The 22,755-nt window shown below is 39.1% G+C and overlaps 1 protein-coding gene across 3 annotated transcripts in view; it reads left to right on the top strand.

Annotated features, from left to right (window-relative positions):
• The first annotated feature begins 325 nt into the window (after window positions 1-325).
• Window positions 326-22,755, top strand: part of LOC105475341 (LHFPL tetraspan subfamily member 3) — a 571,391-nt gene continuing 548,961 nt past the window's right edge. The window contains exon 1 of one of the 3 annotated variants that reach the window (XM_011730513.3): window positions 326-946. In XM_011730513.3, the coding sequence (XP_011728815.1) occupies window positions 508-946 (439 nt within the window). In that variant the 5' untranslated portion in view covers window positions 326-507. The remainder of the gene's footprint in view (window positions 947-22,755) is intronic. The other 2 variants (XM_011730512.2, XM_011730511.2) reach the window with 2 other exon arrangements.

Raw genomic sequence — 22,755 nt, 5'->3', positions numbered from 1 at the left:
ATGGGTGCTCCTGCCACCTTCTTAGACTACCCTCGCCCTCCTAATCCAGGCCCGCTTCTCTGGCTCGTGTCCACCCCTTGATGGGCGTTCCGGGGTCGCCGCGGTCCTCTGCGCCCCTGGGCACTGGCAGCGGGGAGGGAGGCGGGAAGCGGAGTGGGGGGCGCCCCAGGCTTGCGCGCCGCGGTGCTCCACGAGGGATTTGCCGCCTTCAGCTGCAGCAGCTGCAGCGGCGGCAGCGGGAACAGGGGTGGAGAGTGGTGAGGAGGGCCGGAGCCCGGGCCAGGAGGGAGGAAGGGAGGGGAGCCGGGAGGCTGTGCCAGGCGAGCCGGAGGGGTGCTCCGCGCTCCCCCGCCCTCCTTCCGGGAGCGAGAATGCAGACTCTGAAACTGGTGCTGCTGGGCTGAGGCGGAGGCAGGGGAGTTGCAGCGCGCGAGGCTCCGTGAGTGTGTCTCCTGCGCGCGGAGAGGCGGGGGGAGGCGGAGGACCAGGAGGAGGAGGAGGGGGAGAATGCCCGGAGCCGCCGCCGCTGCCGCCGCCGCCGCGATGCTCCCGGCTCAGGAGGCTGCCAAGCTGTACCACACCAACTATGTGCGGAACTCGCGGGCCATCGGCGTGCTGTGGGCCATCTTCACCATCTGCTTTGCCATCGTCAACGTGGTGTGCTTCATCCAGCCCTACTGGATAGGCGACGGCGTGGACACCCCGCAAGCCGGCTATTTCGGGCTCTTCCACTACTGCATCGGCAACGGCTTCTCCAGGGAGCTGACCTGCAGGGGCAGCTTCACGGACTTCTCCACGCTGCCCTCGGGCGCCTTCAAAGCCGCCTCCTTCTTTATCGGCCTCTCCATGATGCTCATCATTGCCTGCATCGTTTGCTTTACCCTCTTCTTCTTCTGCAACACGGCCACTGTGTACAAGATATGTGCCTGGATGCAGCTCACCTCTGGTGAGTGCGCGCTCACCTCCGCGGAGGCGGAGGACCCCTGGGCGCCCGAACCGGGGAGGGGCCAGAGTAGGAGGGACGGGGGCTGTGAGCGCCGCTGCGAGCCCAGCCGCCTAATCCGCTCAGGCGTCGAGGTGTGCGGGGGGGATGGGGGGGGCGGGAGCCCAGCGAGGCCGGAACCCCCGGGGTTCCCCAGCCCCGGCGCTGGCGCCTCGTCCCGGGGCTTTTGTGAGCCTCCCAAGTGTGGGGGACGCCACCCAGAGGGACGCGCCGGAGACAGGGCGGTTGTGGGGCCGAGTCCGCTCAGAACTATGGTTGGGGGGCGGAGAAGTGGCCGCTTAGAGAGATGAGGCTGGGGGTCCGTGCTGAGGGACTAAGGAGGGACTAACAGGGCGAAGTGAAAAGCGAATTTGGAGAGGTCGTAGTGGAAGGAGCAGCCAGCCTGCCCTGCCCCTTGCTGCTGGGACTATTTCTGTCATTGATCCTGGGAATGGGGGCGAGGGGCGGTGGCTGGAGTGATACTGCTTCTCTCAGTCCCGGGCAGTTATATATGTTTTCTCCTCCATCTGGAAGTGAAGAGATGTTTCTGTTTGGGGTTTCCCCCTTGTAAGAAAAATGTAGCTTAGAACATTCTTTAGCAGTTCCTCAATGTCAGGTCTTCAGTTTGCCTCCTTGTCCGTGCAAAGATCCTTCCATTTCATCTTTAAACAGAGAGAAGTCTTTAGTAAATCAAGATTCCTCAAAATCTCATTTTTGGAAAGTGGCTTTGGGGAAGTGGGCAGAGAGGAGAATCTGTTTCATTAGTATCTCCGCTCACTCTTTGCCTGTGGATGATATTGTTGCCAGCTGGAAGCTATGAAAGTACTTTTTTTACTGTGCATCAAAGTTACTTTTAACCCAGAAAGAATGGGGTACATTTCCTGGTGACTTTGAAGAGTCCTGAAACAAAATTGACTCCTTACTGTACTTCCCCTGATGCCGATTGCCTCTCTGCCAGCCACCTTGGATGCCCTCCCTTCTAAAGTAAAGGGTCCAATGGTCCTGACAACTTTCTGTTCCAACATTGTTGAGATCCTTTTGATTTTATGGATGGTCTGGTTGTAGAAGAACACTGAATATCTTAGGCAGCTAAACTTCTCATTTGCATTTTATTTTATTGTTCTCATTTTTAAGATGTTTCAAGATTTTGTCGTTTATTGTACTCCTGGGAAGGCTTTCTGGGGAGCAGGGATTCAATCCCTGAGTTTACCAGAGTGTTGTAGGATGAGTAAATACTTCAAGGTGCTGGACAGTAGCGTTAAGGTTCATAATCCTATACTGTTAGTTCGATAACGAAAGATGAAGCTTGTAGGAGACTACACTTGTGTGGAAGTACTTATTTTGTGTTTTGTCTCGCCTGATTTTGATTTGCCATATATTGTAAAAGTGTGTATGTGAAAAGCAAGAAATAAGCACCAGTGGAGACTCCCTGCTTTACACATACCATTATCGCCCTGAAATGTGAGTTCTGCATCTCCTTCTGCACCCCCGTCCCCAACTTTTTGTTTTTATATATAATGTTAACATTTATGGCCATTTCAAGCAGAATAACTACGATTTGGAATAAATTCACGTATTATGGCTGTTCTTGACACTTAGCTCTGGTTTGACTTTGAAGAGAAGAGGACACACAAGATGCAGATGCTGTAGAAAAAAATTGACCCTGCACAGCTAATTTTAATTTTTCTAAGTTAAATGACCTATTTAGAGAGGTGATTCAAATTACATCGTTTTTCAAAGATCTGAAAATACTTTGCAGGTGCTTTCTCAACAACACACTCTTCAATGTTTGATTGTTATGAGGTTTCATACTCCAACCCCCCGCTTTTTTAAAGGACAGAAAGACAATGATCTTTGAGAAAGAAATACCAGCTTTGAAATTAATACAAACTGCAACCATTACAAGGTTTATTTTGTTTTTTTTTTTTTTTCCTTTTCTCTTTCTGGAATAGAGCACACAAAGATTGTCTGTCCTGGAGTAGTGGAATATAATGTTGTTCTCAGGCATTTGACATCAATATTTATCCTGTTTTCCATGTCATGTAAAATGTGGGATAGTTTTTGTACTAAAGATGTAAGGACATTTACTCATTTTGGAGAAGTCCAGATCCTTAAGTGACATACTTTTTAAAACCTTTATTTGCAATTATTTGGTACTTTATTTCTAGGTAAACTATAGGACATGATTTTGTTCATTAGTGAAGTATATCAATAAAAGAAGAATGGATTCTGATGACAGGTCAAATAAGAATCTGTCACTCATTCACAGATTTTTAAGGAATAACATATAGAAGATATTTCTAAAGAATGTTACATTTAACATGGTTTTCAGGGTTTTTCTAAAAAAAAATATTAAGTCTCATGATACTAACAAAAAAATTAACATAATCTATTGTAAGTTACTTTGAAAGTTTAGTCTAGGCCTGGCACAGTGGCTCATGCCTGTAATTTCAGCACTTTGGGAGGCTGAGGTGGGTGGATCATTTGAAGTCAGGAGTTCAAAACCAGCCTGGCCAACATGGTGAAACTCCATCTCTACTAAAAATACATAAATTAGCCAGGCATGGTGGTGGGCATCTGTAATCCCAGCTATTTGGGAGGCTGAGGCAGGAGAATCTCTTGAGCTCGGGAGGTGGAGGCTGCAGTGAGCTGAGATTGCACCACTGCACACTAGCCTGGGAAACAGAGTGAGACCCCATCTCAAAAAAAAAAAAAAAAAAAAAAAGAAAAAGAAAAAAGTTTAGCCTTTAGACTGTTGCTTTTTAATGTTAAGTAGCCTTCTCCTGCCTATTGTTTGCCTGTACCTAGGCTAATCTCAAGTGTAATTTGCTAAATATGAAAGATGAGACCTTAATGTACTGTTTGCTTATTAGAGACTGTTTATCCCTCATTGGAAATCAAACTATTCACTTGTGTATTTAGTTATCTAAGCATTTTTAATATACTAACATCCTGTATGTAGTCAGGTAGAATATAAAATCCTATTTCTTTTTCTTTCTTTTTTTTTGAGATGGAGTCTCGCTCTGTCACCCAGGCTGGAGTGCGCTGGTGCGATCTCGGCTCACTGCAACCTCTGCCTCCTGAGTTCAAGCAATTCTCCTATTTCAGCCTCTTGAGTAGCTAGGGCTACAGGCATATGCCACCACACAAGGCTAATTTTGTGTATTTTTAGTAGAGACAAGGTTTCACCATGTTGGCCAAGCTGGTCTCGAACTCCTGACCTCAAGCAATCCACCTGCCATGGCCTCCCAAAGTGCTGGGATTACAGGCGTGAGCCACCGCGCCTAGCCAGAATCCTATTTCAAGTGATACATTAAGATGATGAAACAGGAGACTTCTTATGATATTACAATATAAAAAATTATTATTTTTATGATTCTGAACGATGAACCAGAAAAATAAATTTATTTATTGGACCTGAAAATGATGTTGCTCATTCATCTAGGCGTGTGAAGCACATTTAATTATCGTGCTGTTATGAACACTTACCCTCTCCTTCCTCACTCTAAGTCTTTATCAAACACAGTAGCGTGAAACTGGGAAGCACAGAATTAGGAGTTAATATATCATACTGTCTTTGGATGTAATCCTGTATGTACAGACCATGTCTTATGTAAAAACTGGAGACATAAAAATAATACATAAAATAAATAATGATAATAAGAGATATAAAACTTTCCTAAATCTGTAGAAAGGCAATTTCTTCAGAAGGAAAAAAAAGAGGCTTTTCTTTCTGTGTAATTTCTCTGACACTAAAAGGAAAGGAGTAGATTTATAATTGGTCAAGCAGGGTCATAAAGTCCAGATTTTTAAAAAATCAGGATGGAAAGGGAATTTTCTTCCCCTGGGAACCTGATTTTCTGCTTCTATGTTCTTGTTCTCTTTAAGTCATTTGTTTCCGTTGGTTTCTGAGTCTACTAATAACCACATTTTATAAACCACGTTTTGTTTGTTCTAGTGACTATAAGCCATACCTTGAATTGTTTCCAGAAGCCCATGTGTTCACCATATTAGGCAAAATAAATCTTTTGTTTTCTTTTTCTTTTTTATAAGCTGAAGTATTCAGGTGGAATTTAAGGTTTTGTAGACATCGGTCATGCATTTCTTGGTCAAAGGCAGCAGATGAGGGAAGATACTCGCTTTCATCTGTGGAGATGGGACACCTGATCCAGACTGGATTTTCTTATTAAGGAGAGATGGGGACAGAATGGGTTGTATTCCCCTGATTCCTCATCTGTATCATGCTGAGTGTACCAGCAAGAAGGGCCACCAAGATGGCAAGGCTTTATGGCAAAGCCTGGCTATGGCAAGGGGTAAGGGGTGAATTGTTTAGTCTGTTACCCCTAGCCTCCCAGATTTAGTTCTGCCAAATTCTTTTTACCCCGCTTGCTTTCTTAAATTTTATAACTTTGTCGTTTAGGTGAGATGAGAATCACCCAAGGTAATCACTGTATTTCTTAGCTTGCAAGAAGAGCCTTTGAAATGTTATACCATCCTATCTTGTGGCACCCTCCTGTTTTCTTATAGATCTCATTAGCATTTGAAATTACAACACATTTCCATGTTTATTTAATTTCTGTCTTCTCCACTACACTGAAAGTTCCATAAGGCCTTGCCTGTTTTTCTTTATACAGCATAGAGGTCAAAAGCATGGAAACTGGAGTTAAAAGATGTAAGTTTGAAGCCTGGCTGTGGCACTTATGGACTGTGTGACCTGGGGAATTAATCTTTCTATGCTTTAGTTGCTCATCTGCAAATATGCGTATAATTGTACCTGTCAGGAGACTGTTGGAAAGACTAAATGAGCTAATGTATATACTTGGTGTCTGGTTTATAGCAAGCAGACTCTCTATGAGTGTTGGGTATGGTTGCTGTTGTTGTCTTGCTATTATTACTATATCCTGGCATATAGTAGTATGTGCACATAGTAGCTATTCAACAAATTTTTGTTGAGTTAATTAATTAAAAAAGAATGAATAATTAGGTGAAGAATGAAAGGAAAAAGGACTTTAAATGTCCCATATGTTGGGCTGGGTACAGTGGCTCACACCTGTAATCCCAGCACTTTCGGAGGCCAAGGCGGGCAGATCACCTGAGGTCAGGAGTTCGAGACTAGCCTGGCCAACATGGTGAAACCTTGTCTCTACTAAAAATACAAAAACTAGCCAGGCACGGAGGCGTACACCTGTGATCCTAGCTACTCAGAAGGCTGAGGCAGGCGAATCACTTGAACCCGGGAGGCGGAGGTTACATTGAGCTGAGATCATGCCACTGCACTCCAGACTGGGCAGCAGAGTGAGACTCCATCTCAAAAAGTAATAAAATAAAATAAATTTCCCATATGTTGTGGTGAGAAGTGAATGCTGTGTACTTTGAAAGTCATGATACTCATTTCTCGTGGTGTGTGGCATCACTAGTAGTGACCACACTGAAAGAACTATTCCTTGTTCTTTGATGACAGTGGTTGTGACTTGACACCCTAATTTGTGATGAGCTATTTGCCAAACAGAGGCTTTCTGATGTGTAGGTAATGATCTTTATTACAGCATTGGGAGAAGATCGTATCTCAGGCTTCAGCAAATTTTCCCTTACCATTTATTTTCTCATTAAAAATCCCCACGTCATCCAAAATGGAGGCTTTATGTAAAAATGAAGAGATTGGGTTTTCTTTCATAAAGAGCAGGGAATTGTTCTAGGTTAGATTTCCTTATGTACCTTCAGGAGCAATAAAGACAGGAAAAGACATATTTTCCAGGCTTTCCCACTTCTTACTTGGCATCAGTGCAGATGTGCTCTTGGACTCCCATGGAGCTGGCCAAGCCCTCTCTGATAGAGTGATTCTGAATGTGCTGAGCTCTGATGGGGTGCTTGGAAGAGGGGACAAAACCGGGATGTACTCAGGTGTAGACTCAAGTGTTCAGGACAATCTTCTGTCCTTACCATTTGGCTGGTGCTGAGCAGTATGAGAAAGTGAGTTCTTGCTCCAAAGTGCTGCTTATGCATCCTAAGTTCAGTGCCATGGAGTGACCCTAAAGAGAGGCTTTTCCTCTACCAGAGCATTTCAAATCTTCTCCCACATGTAGAGGAAAGGATGCATACTGCTGGAGGGGGCAGTTTTTGTTTTCTAACAACAAAAATAAAAAAAGAGTTTTTTATTTGCTGAGACAAACTTACAAGAAAGTGATCTGGAATAATTTAGAAACATTTCCCTTATATGTAATGTGACAAGAAATGTGGCAATTGAAGACATGTCACATATATTAAAATATATTAATGTGATGTCAAAACAAACAGTTTTTATAAAAGTGAGATTTTAAGCAAACATCTGTGAAAAATAACCGGTCCCATATAACCCATACAATATATTGTTAGGAATTTTTTCTTGGTGCAAGGCTGCACATTTAACAACTTTTCCACTGTAAAAATATAATAAATTACTTCTATACTTCTGTAAGCAAATACTATAGTAAAAGTCTAACCAGAATGTGCTATCAGAGGCTTAATATGAAAACACCTATTTGGTAATTTTTGTTTGGCATGTTGCTACCACCCAGGAAAGAGAATCCAGATGGCTAGGCTAGTATATTGCACTGTAGGTACATACCTCAGAAATCTTTCAAAGGGAGTAAAATGAAAAAAATAAAGAAAGAAAGAACAGAAAAGCATATAGCTAGAGTGCTAGAGTTCCAGTATGTGGCTCAGTGCACTTCTGTGTGTGGTATCAGGAGATAAACTATGGGGAGAGGAGTAGAGAGAATTTTGGATCACATTGGCACAAAGCAAATGACACTCTAGGAGAATTCTACTTTGGGGCTTGATCTAATGATAACTGGGCTAGTTTTAAAGTGTAATTTCCATAATATATTTGAACTTTAGGAGTCAGCACCAACTTTAATTAATGTGAATTTTCCTTATCGTAATAAGTCAACTGGAATTTTTATTTGATATGAGGAAAGATCAAGGAGCTGACCTTTATTCTTTTTTTTTTTTTTTGAGACAAAGTCTCGCTCTGTCACCCAGGCTGGAGTGCGGTGGCGCAATCTTAGCTCACTGCAACCTCCACCTCCCAGGTTCACACCATTCTCCTGCCTCAGCCTCCCGAGTAGCTGGGACTACAGGTGCCCACCAGCATGCCCAGCTAATTTTTTTATATTTTTAGTAGAGATGGGGTTTCACCATGTTAGCCAGGACGGTCTCGATCTCCTGACCTCGTGCTCTGCCCGCCTTGGCCTTCCAGAGTGCTGGGATTACAGGCGTGAGCTACTGTACCCAGCCGACCTTTATTCTTAATAATAAAAAGAAGATAGTAATAATGATGGAGAGCAAGAGGCTGCTTCATATAGCAAATAGTAGATAAGTTATTTGATGACTTAAACATAATGCTGTTATAAAGAGTCACTGAGGCATTTGAAAAACAGAAATAATCTCCCTCAGCATCCTAAATGTTTACATAACTAATATCATAATTAAAGACATAAGTGCTCAAATTATGGCGACAGTTCTATGATACTCCCACTGCACAAGATCCTGGTACTATTCATAGTTTAAATTGTCCTAACTATAATCTTGAGTGCATATCTCACCTTTTTCGGGAAAAAAAAAACCCAGAAAAATAAGTGGTTTGCAAGGGGAAGATAAATACTTTTTCCACCAATATAGACATGAACCATATCTGACTACTATTGGGTAGAATGAAAGAAGAAAGCAAACCTTTTGGAAATAGAGTAGCTGGCACAGAATTGCCATACTTGAGTTCTGATATCTTCCCCACCCTAATGAAACCAAGGGCTGCAGCAGAGTAGGGGCTGCTATGTGTGCTCAACAGGAAGAAAGATCCTAAATGATTGTCTGAGTGAAGTTGATCTTCTAATTGCATGAAATTTTAAGATTATGACTTATCAATGAAAGGGCTTAAGTAGAAGGGCAGTGAAAAATAATGAGATAAATGAAAAATAGTTGTAGATCTGAAAAGAGGCCCTAACTCAGAAGCAGACATGCACAGCCTAACTAATCAAGGGAGTTTTCCACATTCTTTCCCTGTTAGAGAACAATGGCAGATAGGATTTTGAAGGGGATTCAACTTTAGCTTTCGTACAGAATGCATCACAGACCCATTTATTTAAGTGTTTGTAGACTCCTTCTGGAAATAGTCTGGAGGGAATGTTTTCTGCATGGCCCTTAGTTGGTTTCAGTGAAGATCAAGAGTGAGGTGCTGCAAAATCAAAATGGGAAATGTGTATTATAACTTACAGAAGGCTTAGTATTAAAGAAACAAACAACAACAACAACAAAAAAAAAACAGCCAAACAATCCAGCTGTGAAGAATGGCAGGGATAGTGACACCAAAAGTAAATGAAGTATGAATAGTAAAGAGGCAATGAAATTCAAGGTTGGAAAACCTGTGGAATTTTGTAACATCAAATGCCTATTGAATTTGATACAATAAATGGCTTAAAAATGTATTGGCACAGGACAAGCAGAGAGCTAGAATATGTCATATGGTGCAGAGCTGTGTGCAAATTCCAGTTTTTAAGAAAGAAAAATTATGGCTTTACCCCCAATCAAGGAATTATAATAGACTCTAAAATCAAGCTATTTAAAGGGAGAGATACTAGATGTATGGCAGGTGGAAATAAGGAGAAAGGTTAAAATAAGGCAATGTAAGAAAGAATAGGCCATTGTAAAATTTGATGAAAAGCATTTCTATAGTTTCTCTTTGAAAACCTAGTTATAAATTGTGAGTTTAAATTGATTTCTGTAGTATAATGCCTTTAATGGGGAAAGAGTACTTACAGTGAACATTTGGGTAAATACATTTACAGAACATTTTAAGAACATGTATAATTACAAACTAGACTAATTGAATTCATCCAAAATTCAAATGATTAATAGCCAGCGATATTGTGGAGCTGTGTGATGCCAAATGTGAGTTAACTGAATATCTACATTTTAACCAGTTGACTGGACAAAACATAGTACTGACCACTTGACATGTTATAAAAACCTTCATAGAGAAAGGAATGCTCTATTGTAGTGTTTTAAAAACCATGGTTGATGAACTTTTAATGGTCATAGTATCAGTTCGTAGATAATCAACATTAGAACTTGGATTAAAACAGAGTAGAAAATACTAATGCAAGGCATATAAAAAGGGTCTTTTGAAACTTTTATTTTCAAAAAACATTTACATATTTACACACGTGTGTGGACTAGGTTGCGACGTAAAATGTATTACTTACTGTAGGCTGTAGTCACAGTGTTTGAACAATACTATTCCAGAGAAAAGATGATTTAGTGTGAATTTAGGAAAATAATCATCTCTTCTTTGGAAAATTGTGGAAGATTTATACAAGTTATTCATAGCTAATTTTGTATTAGAAGCTAGATTAGATAAAACATACTTAAGCAATTTGAGACTTTTTTCCTTTGGTTTTATTTTCTCACCTCCATTTATGACTTTTATTGCTAATGTATCCCCAATTAAATTGTGGGTTGATTGAAAGTTAGACTTATTTTTAATCAAAATCCAGATGTGATTTAATTGACCCTTTGTGCTATAAAAAATGACATGGCCCACCTCTGAGAAACAATATGGCTTAAAAACCATTTAACAAAATTATTTAACCTTGTATCAAGTAGATATAGACTCATAGGCTTTTGAATGTTGGACTGATATTAAAAATCATTTAACATAATCTTCTCATTTTCTTGATTAAGAAATAATAATGGCCGGGCGTGGTGGCTCACACTTGTAATCTCAGCACTTTGGGAGGCCAAGGTGGGTGGATCGCCTGAGGTCAGGTGTTCAAGACCAGCCTGACCAACATGGTGAAACCTGTCTCTACTAAAAATACAAAAATTAGTCAGGCGTGATGGCAGGTGCCTGTAATCCCAGCTACTCGGGAGGCTGAGGTAGGAGAATTGCTTGAATCCAGGAGGTGGAGGTTGCAGTGAGACAAGATGTTGCCATTGCACTTCACCCTGGGCAACAAGAGCAAAACTGCATCTTTAAAAAAAAAAAAAAAAAAAAGAAGAAGAAAAGAAATAATGGTAAATACTAACTATTGAGCAACTACCACTTGCAAAAACCTTTAGTTTAACCCTCACAACAATCCTACAAGGTTTGTATTATTATACCCATTTTGCAGATGAAGAAATTGAGGCTTAAAAAATTACTCAAAAGAACCTGTTCAAGGTCATAGAGACAATAAGTGGTTTGAGCCAAAATCAGACTCTTTCCCTGGCCTACAGCATGTTTCCACTAAGTCTGAGAGAAATTCAGAGTCTTGCCAAAAGAATACCTTGGAAAAATTGAGATCAACACGCATCTGATTCCCACTGCAGTTCCATTCTACCACTTTCTTTTGCCACCCAATGTAACGTCCATTTGTTTAGTGTAAGTCTTCAATATGCATTTTCACCATTCTGTATCACCATGCAAGGAAGGAGCTGCTCTTTACAGGGGAAATAATTATGTATTTACCAGAATTTCCTCTTCAAGCATACTTATGTGTGATGAGCCAGCCTTCATACCATCCTTTTCATTTCTCTAACCTAGAGTCTGCAGTGGTTCTTTTCCCCTAATGCCCCCTTGGTTACACCTCTGAGATTATTGCCATTAGTCTTAGACTGTGAATTCCTACAGGACTAGAGCAGCATCCACATTATTGGCTCTATGTCATCCAGTTTTGCCCTAAATTAAATGCAGAGATGTTCCTAATAGATTTACTTATTGATGGTGGTGGTGAAGATGGACAGAGTTGCTAAGGCATAGACACAGTTCCAGAGAAGGTAATAATAGACTTGAGCAGTTTCTGAGGGGATCAGGGTGAGGAAGGGAAACTAGTGTGTGGTCAATATTTGCATCTTGACCTGTCATCTTATTGGCTGGATGACTTTGGGTAAGTCATCTAACTATTTTTGACTTTTCATTTTCTTGACTTAATTTTTCTAAGGCTTATACAATTCTATTCCAGATTTTTTAAAAAGGAGATTGCAAGTTATAGACATTTAAAAAATAACATCTGCTAACCAAATGTTGCTGTGTATTTACCAAGAAAGTAAATGTTAGGCAAACCATCAAGGATAGAGTGAAATTAAAGCAGAAAGAAAATAAAGAAAAACTAGAAAGACAAGTAGGCATCTAAAGTTAAATTTTCTCAGTCTAATGAAACTTTAAATAAAATCTCTTTTCTTTATCCCTAGGATTATTGAATTAATGCACATGAAACACTTAAAATTGTACCTAGAATATAGTAAGCACTCAAAAAATGTTAGCTATGATTACTGTTACTACTACTACTACTACTACTACTACTACTACTACTACTACTACTAAAGAGATCAGGGCCAGAGGCATGGTTAGTGTTTACAAAATTTAGTAAACAGAAAAAATTGAACTTACAATATACTACCTAATGAAGGCAATTGAGTAGCACAATTTGTGTATGCTGGATCTACTTTGTTTTGAGATTAAGAAAATGGTTACGAGCGTTTTTGGTAAACTGCACGGTGTTATAAAAATGCTATTGTGATCCTTGAATTGTATGCATTACTAACAAAACAACAGGTTCAGTTAAGAGTTTAATTTTGTTAACAGGACTAGCTCTTCCATTTTATTTGTCTGGAGTAATGACTCAAAATAATAGGAATGTATTTTGGAGATCATTTTGAACTGTTTGATAACTGCAACTAAACAAACTTAAAAAAAGGAAGCCATGTTTTGAGGAATGCATGGCAAGACAGTTTTTTAATTGTGTTAAGACCTGAACATTTAGTCATTCTTACTAAGTTCCTCCAAATGATAGAGAAATATTATCAGCTGTTACCCAAATTATTTCCTCTTCACAGTTATCGAAAGCAAAATTGAATATTCTCCATCTCTAATAACATCAGGAACAAATTAGAAATAGCATTTTCCTCTGCTATTCAAAATGTAACTATAATACATTGAAAATTAGGTTTCTCAATCCCTTATCTGTGAATCTTTATTGTTTTCCTAAGCAAAGAAGGTAGTGATTTAAAATTTTCAGATTTATGCTCAAATGAAGATTACGTCGTTCTGTTTTCATTAACATGTTAAGTCCTTGTATTTCTTTAGCTTTTCTAAAGAAAGTTAAAAAGCAGCAACAACATTGCTTCTTATAAATGTTTCAAAGTCATTGGTTTTAAAGTCATCAGTTTATTATAAAATCAGACTATCAAGTTTGCTGTGACTACATCTATGACTATGATACAAACTACTGGATTAAACAATCAGCAAAGGAACATTCTCTGCTTTACATATTCATCCAAATTCCTTTTGTGGTGACTATTTAGAGCTGATTTTGACAAGAGAACTTACTAAATAAGCTTGTTCGACCAGATTGTTTTTGGAGATGCCAGTGAGCATCACTGAGCAGTCTTGAAGTCCATGGTGAATAGTTCTGCTCTTCCAGACCTCTCAGTCTTTGGAAGGGCTTTCCAGTAAGATGAGCTAGGATGGGGAAATGGGTCAGGATCCACCAGCCCCAGTTCACTTCGCTGAAGACCCCTCCATTGTCAGCAGGATGGGCTCTAGAGGGAGCTCCAGCCCTGTCATCTTGTACTTCTCAGAACTTTGCCTTTTACAGGGTCAGGTCCAGAGTCATTTTTGCCCCTGACACTGCCTGTAGGATGGTATTCTAGAGGACGGAGGGTGGAGGATAAAATATGAAGGTTGAAAAAGAATAAGAAAAAGGATTTATCAAAAAACAGAGTAGAAGAGAAAACTCCTTTGTCTACAAGGGAAAAGCCAGCTCCTCCTGAATATTTCTGCAGCCCCTTGCCTTAATATAAAATGCTTTGAAATCCCTCTCTATAATTTATCTGACCTTTGAAGAAGCTGCTGTGACATCCAGTGGCCTCGTTTTTTGGAGAACTCATTGGCATGGTCATCCCCGTCAGGACATTTTGGTTGTTGTTTCTTAGACTGGAGATGGATGCATGGGAATGACTTGAGCAGGTCCCTGGATAATTCAAAAGAAATTGAGGAATTCAGAACTGTAAGATTCTAAACAGCCATTTGGTCTTGGTGGTCATGAGCTATGCATTATAGTTATGTCTCTGCAGGTGCCTGAACTTGTTTTGAAAATTTAAAAAGTAGGATTGGAAATTCCATTTCTTGGGAAACTTTAGGGACTTTTCAGAATTTAAAAAATAATGTTTAAGGTAACTCAGAACATGGACCGCAGTCATAGGCAAACAATGCTTCACAAAATAAGAATGAAAAACTGGGCACCTAATTTAATTACCGGTTCCTACCTACATATTCCAGTCTCCATTTCCTTAAGTAAATCAAAAGAAAAGGAAAGGAATGAGTTCCTGTTATACCCACAAATAGCATTATCCACTGAACACTACTCAAAGAAGACACAAATTCTCAAGCTGGTTCCTATTTTATCTCTTTAGGAAACTGAAGTGTAGAAAGTTCTTTAGAGGAAAATTTTCCAAAAGCACACTTCCCTTCTCTAAATCAATACTTTTTTCCATCTTATACTCAGAGAGCATTCTTTTTAATCCTCACCAGAATTTTCCCTCATTAGCCCCAATGCCCTGCTATGGCCCCAGTACCCACTAAAGTGTCTGTGGGTGAACAAACCAAGTAGAACATTTGAAACTGTACTGATAGTGCAATTTAATTCAGCATGCTAGCATTACTGTGGGAATGCTTAGAATGTTTTGGCCACACGTAGTGTGCAGAGAACAAAGGAGAAAATTCTACAATCAATATGAGTTTGCATTTCATAAGGGCTGTTCCCTTCTTTTGCATATTATTAAAGAATTTATTTATTTTTTTGCAAAGTCTCTAGAAAGCCAACCAAATGATTGTGAGAGGTGGTCCCTATACACTAAAGTTTTAATTATAATAGAGCTATTCAAGAAATGGAATAAGTCTCACTTATAATTCTTCATCTCCAACTCTCATGATGCCATGAGCAGTTCATTTGAAATTTTTCCCCAAATGTGTTAAAGTATTATCCAAGTTTAGTGTAGAAATATGATTTATAAGAAGCCAAAGGCTGGGTGTGGTGACTCACGCCTGTAATCCCAGCACTTTGGGTGGCTGAGGAGGGCAGATCATAAGGTCAGGAGTTCAAGACCAGCCTGGCCAACATAGTGAAACCCAGTCTCTACTAAAAATACAAAAATTAGCCGGGCATAGTGGCACATGCCTGTAGTCCCAGCTACTTGGGAGGCTGAGGCAGGAGAATCGTTTGAACCCGTGAGGTGGAGGTTGAGGTGAGCCGAGATCACACCACTGCATGCCAGCCTGGGCAACAGAGCGACACTGCGTCTCAAAAAAAAAAAAAAAAAGCCAAGCTTGAATTTATACAGTGAAAGAGAAGGTGATTTAAATACCTATTGTAGTTATAAATGTTATTTAGCCTAGCCATTCAGTTTGGTTTTGTCTCACACTTGCAAAATGAACCATTGTTTTACTTCATCTGCCTCATGTTATGAATAATATATTTTACATTTGTGTGTGTGTGTGTGTGTGTGTGTGTGTGTGTGTGGTTTACAAAAACCATACTAAAGCGACCATTTGTATACCTGCTGCCCACTCCCCTGATACATCCCCTCTCACCCAGAAGTAGCCACTTTCTTGAGTCTTGAGTTTCGCGTTTATTACCTTACATTTTCTTATAGCTTTATCACTGATGTACACATTCCTGGGTAGCATATTGTTTAATTTTGTCTGTTTCTGTTTTTAAATGAAATGCTTTTAATATTTCACCATTTAGAATGACATATGCTGTAGAGTTTTATTTTTGCAAATACTAATTAGGTTAAAGAAGCTCCCTTATATTCCTACATTGATAAGTTTTTAAATTGTGAATGTAAGTTGAATTTTATTGAATGCATTTCTTGCATCTGTTGAAATGATCAAATTACTTTTCCAAATTAATATATAGTGACAAGATAATTATAATTCTGGATTTTCTAATGTTGGAGTAATTGTGCATTTAAAAATGAAACCAAATTTGCCATATATCATGAGATTATATTGCTAATATTTTGTATATTATTTTTGTTTTTAATTTTTTTATTTCAGTAGCTTTTGGGGTACAAGTGGTTGTTGGTAACCTGGATGAATGGTATAGTGGTGAAATCTGAGATTTTAGAGCACCTGTAGCCCGAGTTGTCTACATTGTGCCCAATGTGTAGTTTTTAAATCCCCAAGAAGGGGGAGATTCACCCTCTCCCTTCTGAATCTCCAAAGACCATCATATCACTCTGTTTGCCTTTACATAGCCATGAAGACATACGGTGTTTGGTTTTCCATTTCTGAGTTACTTCACTTAGAATAATGGCCTCCAGCTTCATCCAAGTTGCTGCAAAAGACATTATTTTGTTCTTTTTTATGGCTGAATAGTATTCCACACTGTATGTATGCCACATTTTCTTCAGCCACGCATAAATTGATAGGCACTTAGGCTGGTTCCATAGCTTTGCAATTGTGAATTGTGCTACAATAAACATATGCATGCAAGTGCCTTTTTGGTATAATGACTTATTTTCCTTTGGATAGCTACCCAGTAATGGGATTGCTGGATCAAATGGTAGATCTACTTTATAATTTTTTAAAGTATTTTCATGAGTAAAGTTGGTCTTTTTTTGTTTCCTTTGTCATACTGTCTTTACCTAGTTTGGATAAGAGTGTTATATAAGATCCATAAAAGTTGAGAAGTCTCTCTCTTTTTCTGTCTTTGAGAAAAAATTTTGTGTATGAATCAAATGATCTGTTTTTGGAATGTTTAATAGAATTATCACATAAAACTGAGCCTTATGTTTCTTTATGGAAGGATTTTTATACTACTATTACATTTCTTTAATTGTTATAGAATCATCTAAGCTTTTTATTTCATCTTGAGTCAGTTTGTAAAGATATATTTTCCTAAAAATTTGTCCAATTATTTTATCTAAAATTTCAAATTTGTTGGCATACAGCTACTCCTAATATATTCACGTAATAGTATAAGGGTTGCTTGTGTATTCTCTATTTTCTTTAGCTCAGTGTTGCCAAAGTTTTGTTATCGTCTTTTTAAAAGAACCAGCTTTAACTTTGTTGATTTTCTCCATTGCATTCTCCTGTCCTATAGCATTCATTTTTGCTTTTTAAAATATTTCCATTTTCTATTTTCTTTGGGTTTGTTCTCTTGTTCCTTTTCTAACTTTTTAATTTGGTTCCCAAGTTTGTTAATTTTTAGCCACTACAACTTTTATGGGAAAACAACCCATAAAATAGGTTGTCTATGCTGAGATTTTTGAAAAGGTTATTATTATAAGTTTGGAGCAGGAATTGCCTGCAACCATTATAAGCATCATATAAAATGACAAAATTCTATGTTCATTATAAAAAGCTCAAGTTACTTGTTAAAATATTTACAAGTATTTCTGTGGCATGGTTTATACAAATTACATATACTTGATATTGAAGTTATATTCAATATATTTTTAATATTTAGTACTTTATATTCAATTTTTTATTATGTTACATGATGTAAATATAATGAATGGCTTTACAAAGTTACATTTAGCATAATAGATGATGCTCCCAGATACCTTCCCATTTATTTTAGCAATTGCTATTGTACTAGTATCATTTTCTATGATATGAAAAAGCTGAGAAAAAACTCTTTACCACTAGTGGTCAGTTGATGCCCCCATGTTAATGTCAGCTTTAGTGCTCCATTACATCTTTGGATTTTTGCTCTGTCTTTTTTCTTACTTCTAATAATGTCTTACTTTACTATAAGCTCAGTCATGCATGCTTTTTAAAGTTTTGAATTTTTATTCCTTTTTTTTTTTTTTTTTAGACAGAATCTTGTTCTGTTGCTTAGACTGGAGTGCAGTGGTGCAATCTCGGCTCACTGCAACAGCTACCTCCCGGATTCAAGCAATTCTTCTGTGTCAGCCTCCTGAGTAGCTGAGACTACAGGCACGTGCTACCATGCCTGGGTAATTTTTGCATTTTTAGTAGAGACAGGGTTTTTTCATGTTGGCCAGGCTAGTCTCAAACTCCTGACCTCAAGTGATCCACCCACCTTGGCCTCCCAAAGTGTTATTCCGTATTTTTAAGTGTTCTAGTTGTCAGGGTTTTTTGGGCATCTGTTCTGCTGTATTGTCCAAAATGTAAGTTCCATGAATAATAGTCTATTGCCTTTGCTTAGCTCTGTGGCCACATGAACTCCAAACATCAAAGTGCCAAGTCACCACTTTGGGTCATTGCTCAATGGGGAGCAGGATGAGAGAAATGGAGACAGATGCATGCAAAGTAATTGTAGTTTCTGAACTGACTACTTAAAACTCATGAATCTCTCATACTGGTTAACATCATGGTTTTCTGAGATAAACTATATTAGGAGCAAAGGAGTGAAGGTCTCCACTTCCAGTGACATACGTATGTAGTGTAGTTGATTTCTTTTAGTTCTCCTATAAAAATAAAAATACCAAATGAAATAATAGAAATACTGTAATTGGATTCTCACTCCTGTTCTTCTTGCACTCATTCATTTATCCTTCCCTGTTGCATTCCTTTTATGTGTATTAGAGGAGATATGAAGACTAACACACTTTCTAATGTTGAGGATCTCTTCGGGATTAGTTTTCTTCATAAGACTGGAAATAATTTTGCATTACCAGGAAGAAAACTATGGCGGCCATTATACCATACTAGATAAGTGCATAAGTTCCAAAGCCAGAACATCTGGGTTTGTGCGGTGGATACTTCTTTTACAGGGTAATTGTATGACCTTAGACCACTTCTTTAGCCTACCTGTGCCTCAGTTTCCTCATCTGTAAAATGAGGATTAAAAATAGTACCTATCTCAGATCTGGTACACAGAAATCATTGATAAACATTAGGTATTAGTATCACCATCATCACCGTCTTATCATCACTCTAGAAAGGTAGTCCCAGAAAGAACAAGAAGTATAAAGGACCAGCAGATTGCTCTTCTATAAAAACTCCAGGTGACCTAACTGGTTTATTTCTTTTTTAATCTAGAAAAAAAAATCATGCACATTTTGGTGTTGCCAAGCCATTGCTACCCCATTATTTATTGAGAAAGGTCAATCCTTTCCATACCAGGCCTTTCTAGGGATTTGGTAATAGTGAGGGGAGAACAGAACAAGGTATGAAACTTTCCAGGGGTGCGTCCCCTTTTAACCCTCTTTTTGGAGTTAGGAATTGGGGTGCTGTAGAATGATATCATTGAGGCTCAGGCGAAGGGTTGCAAGGAGCTGTAATGGCTCCTTGTAGCCTGTTTACTGGAAGCTTCCTAAGGACAGGGACCAGGCTGTTTTACTCTCCACTGTAGTTTAGTGCCTAGGTTGCTTGTTATTGAGAGTTTGCCTTCTTTTCTAGCTGGGCGCAGTGGCTCATGCCTGTAATCCCTTGGGAGGCAAAGGCAGGTGGATCACATGAGGTCAGAAGTTCGAGACCAGCCTGGCCAACATGGCGAAACCCCATCTCTACTAAAAATACAAAAATTAGTGAGGTATGGTGGCAGGCACCTGTAGTCCCAGTTACTCGAGAGGCTGAGGCAGGAGAATCACTTGAACCCGGGAGGTGGAGGTTGCAGTGAGCCGAGATCACCCATTGCACTCCAGCCTGGGCGACAAGAGAGAAACTCCATCTTTAAAAAAAAAAAAAAAATTGCCTTGTTTTCTAATATACGAAACTGATGTCACAATCCAAAGCTTTCTATTAGAAACTGGTATAAAGACAATTTCTCAGCTCTTTTTAGAGAAAGGGTTAATATACTGATTTTTCCCACAGAGTCAGTGCAATGGGAGATCGTATCATTTTTATGTGATCTAAGCTCTATTTAACAGAACAGATTTGGCGGGGCTCAGTGTGTCATGCCTGTAATCCCAGAACTTTGGAAGACTGAAGTGGGTAGATCACAAGGTTAAGAGATCAAGACCATCCTGGCCAACATGGTGAAACCCCGTCTCTACTAAAAATACAAAAATTAGCTCGGCATGGTGGCACACACCTGTGATCCCAGCTATTGGAGGCTGAGGTAGGAGAATCACTTGAACCCAGGAGGCAGAGGTTGCAGTGAGCCGGGATCACCCACTGCACTCCAGCCTGGGCGACAAGAGTGAAACTCCATCTCAAAAAGAGAAAACAGATTCAATTTTTATTTCAAGATTAAAAGCAATGAACTATGAAACAAACTTGTTTATGCTTTAACATCTTGTGTATTAAATATGGAATGACACATACTCTAAATGGCTCACTTTGACTAGGGAAATTTGGCACTGAAAAAAAGATTCTCTGTTAAAATCAGATATGTAGGTCCTATGGTTCATAATGTTTGACCTTAACACAAAGAAGAAAAACATTATAGAGCCAAGTAAACACTAACACATTGGAGAATAAACCTTGTTTTTAAACAGATAGTTTTCCAAAAGAAATTCTTTTCATTCTCAGCCTTCAAGGTAACTATAAAATCTGAAAGCTGAGCAAGGTGGGAAGATCTAGAGGACAAAAGAAAAAGACAAAAAGACACTGCAGTATAGTTCAAGATGCTAAACAGATGAGACTGGCACATGTCAGAAGCAGCAGTGACCTTGTGCGCTTCTTACCATCCCTGCTCCATTTAGACAAGTATACAATGGTTGCAAGAGGAAGACTGATCAGGCAAAGTCTAATCAGGGAGCTGAAGAACTTTATTCTCCTCGTCCTCCTTCTACCACTCTTCTCCTTTTTCTCCTTTGCCTCCTCCTTTTCCTTCCATCCTCCTCCCTCTCTTCTCCTCCTTCTCTTCTTCACAAGTCTGGCTTGAAGTTAAGATTCTCTGGGAAGACAAAAATGCATGACATTTATAAATGAAAAAAACCTATATAGGTAGAGAAAGAACATTTTACTTAGAAGCTAACAAAAAGACAATATGAGATAATAAAAAATTAATTCAAGTCTCCTTCAAAATATAGCAGCATCAATTTGCTGCTTTGCAGAGCAATAATAAAGTGGTGTCCTAAGAGATATGAATAATTGTTTTTTCTTATAAAATAATTGTTTTACCTTTTCCACTGTTGTGAGGGTTTTTTTAAAAAATAAACCCCAAGAAATAAGAAAAATGTGTAGAATCTTGAGTGCAGTTGTAAAGTAGATATTGAAAGCTAGAGAAAAGTGTTGGGAAATGAATTATTCTGTATAATAAACCCCAGATATACAAGGGAGCCCTTTTATGATATTGCTCAGATACATTGTTCACAAGGTTTCTTTAAGAAGATGCTCATTGCCTTTGATTTTGAAATGACTTTGTGATGTCTGGCTGCTATGGTAACTGCTATTTTATTAAAAAGTAGCATTTATAGCATTAGGAGAAATACCTAATGTAGATGACGGGTTGATGGGTGCAGCAAACCACCATGGCACGTGTATACCTATGTAACAGACCTGCACGTTCTGCACATGTATCCAAGAACTTAAAGTATAATTTTAAAAAAGTAACATTTAAATCTAAAATTTCTAACTTTTTGACACACTATTCTAGAGTTCCTTTACACTTACCCCACTTTCCAACTTACCACATATTTGCTATAACCTTACTTTTTGGAAATGCCTTTATTTCCCTATTTTTTAATATGTTAGATTGGTATCATTGTCATGTTTGAGTAAAGATTTAGTGTTATTGCCAAGCTACTTCCTTTTGCTCACAATAGTGCTATTTGCTGACAGCTTTCCTTATACCAAGTACTATTCTAGTGCTCTACATATTATCTCATTTAATCCTTACAACAATAATATGAGGAGTATTATTATTATTATTCCCATTTAACTGACAAGGAAATGGAGGCACAGAGAGATTAGGAAATATTGCCCAGGATCATACAGCTACAACTGTCCAGTATAGTAGCCTGTAGCCACATGTGGCTACTTAAATTTAAATTTAAATGAAATGAAATTAAAAGTTCAATGTCTTAGTTACACTAGCCACACTTCAAATTCTCAATTAGTCTATGGGACTAGTCGCTACTGTATCAGTGGGTGTAGAACAGATTGTCTCTATCATTGTAGCAAATTCTGTTGGACAGAACTGTTAGAGAAGCAATGAAGCCGGTCATAAACCTAGCGGATTTGGCAGTTTCAAAGTCTAGACTTGTAACTACTGTGCTGAACTGTCTTTTTCTCCCTTCCATAAGAAATAAAGGGACTAGTGTAGACAGTCTATGAGTTGATGTTAACCAGAAGTGGATAAAGGGCAACACTGATGAATAGAGACTGAATGGGAGATTCATTTATTCATTCCACAAATGTTTATTGAGCCTCTGCAGAGTGATCAGCTGTTCTAGATGCTATTGATACAGCAGTGAACTAAACAGATGGGTTCTGTGACCTCACAAAGTTTACATACCACTGGGGGCTGGCAGATACAAACAAGTAATTAACTATATAATCTATCAGGTGATCATAAATACTATGGAGAGAGAAAAACAGGGTAAGGGTGTTAGGGAGTGCAGATGAAAATGTCTCTTTGGCCAGGCACAGTGGCTCACACCTTTAATCCTAGCACTTTGGGAGGCCAAGGTGGGTGGATCACCTGAGGTCAGGAGTTCGAGACCAGCCTGGCCAACATGGTGAAACCCCATCTATACTAAAAATACAAACATTAACTGGGAGTGGTGGCTCACGCCTGTAGTCCCAACTACTTGAGAGGCTGAGGCAGGAGAATTGCTTGAACCCGGGAGGCAGAGGTTGCAGTGAGCTGAGATTGTACTATTGCACTCCAGCCTGG

Source organism: Macaca nemestrina, chromosome 4 (genome assembly GCF_043159975.1).
Source record: "Macaca nemestrina isolate mMacNem1 chromosome 4, mMacNem.hap1, whole genome shotgun sequence".
Classification (NCBI taxonomy): domain Eukaryota; kingdom Metazoa; phylum Chordata; class Mammalia; order Primates; family Cercopithecidae; genus Macaca; species Macaca nemestrina.
This window is presented reverse-complemented; position numbering and strand designations above follow the sequence as displayed.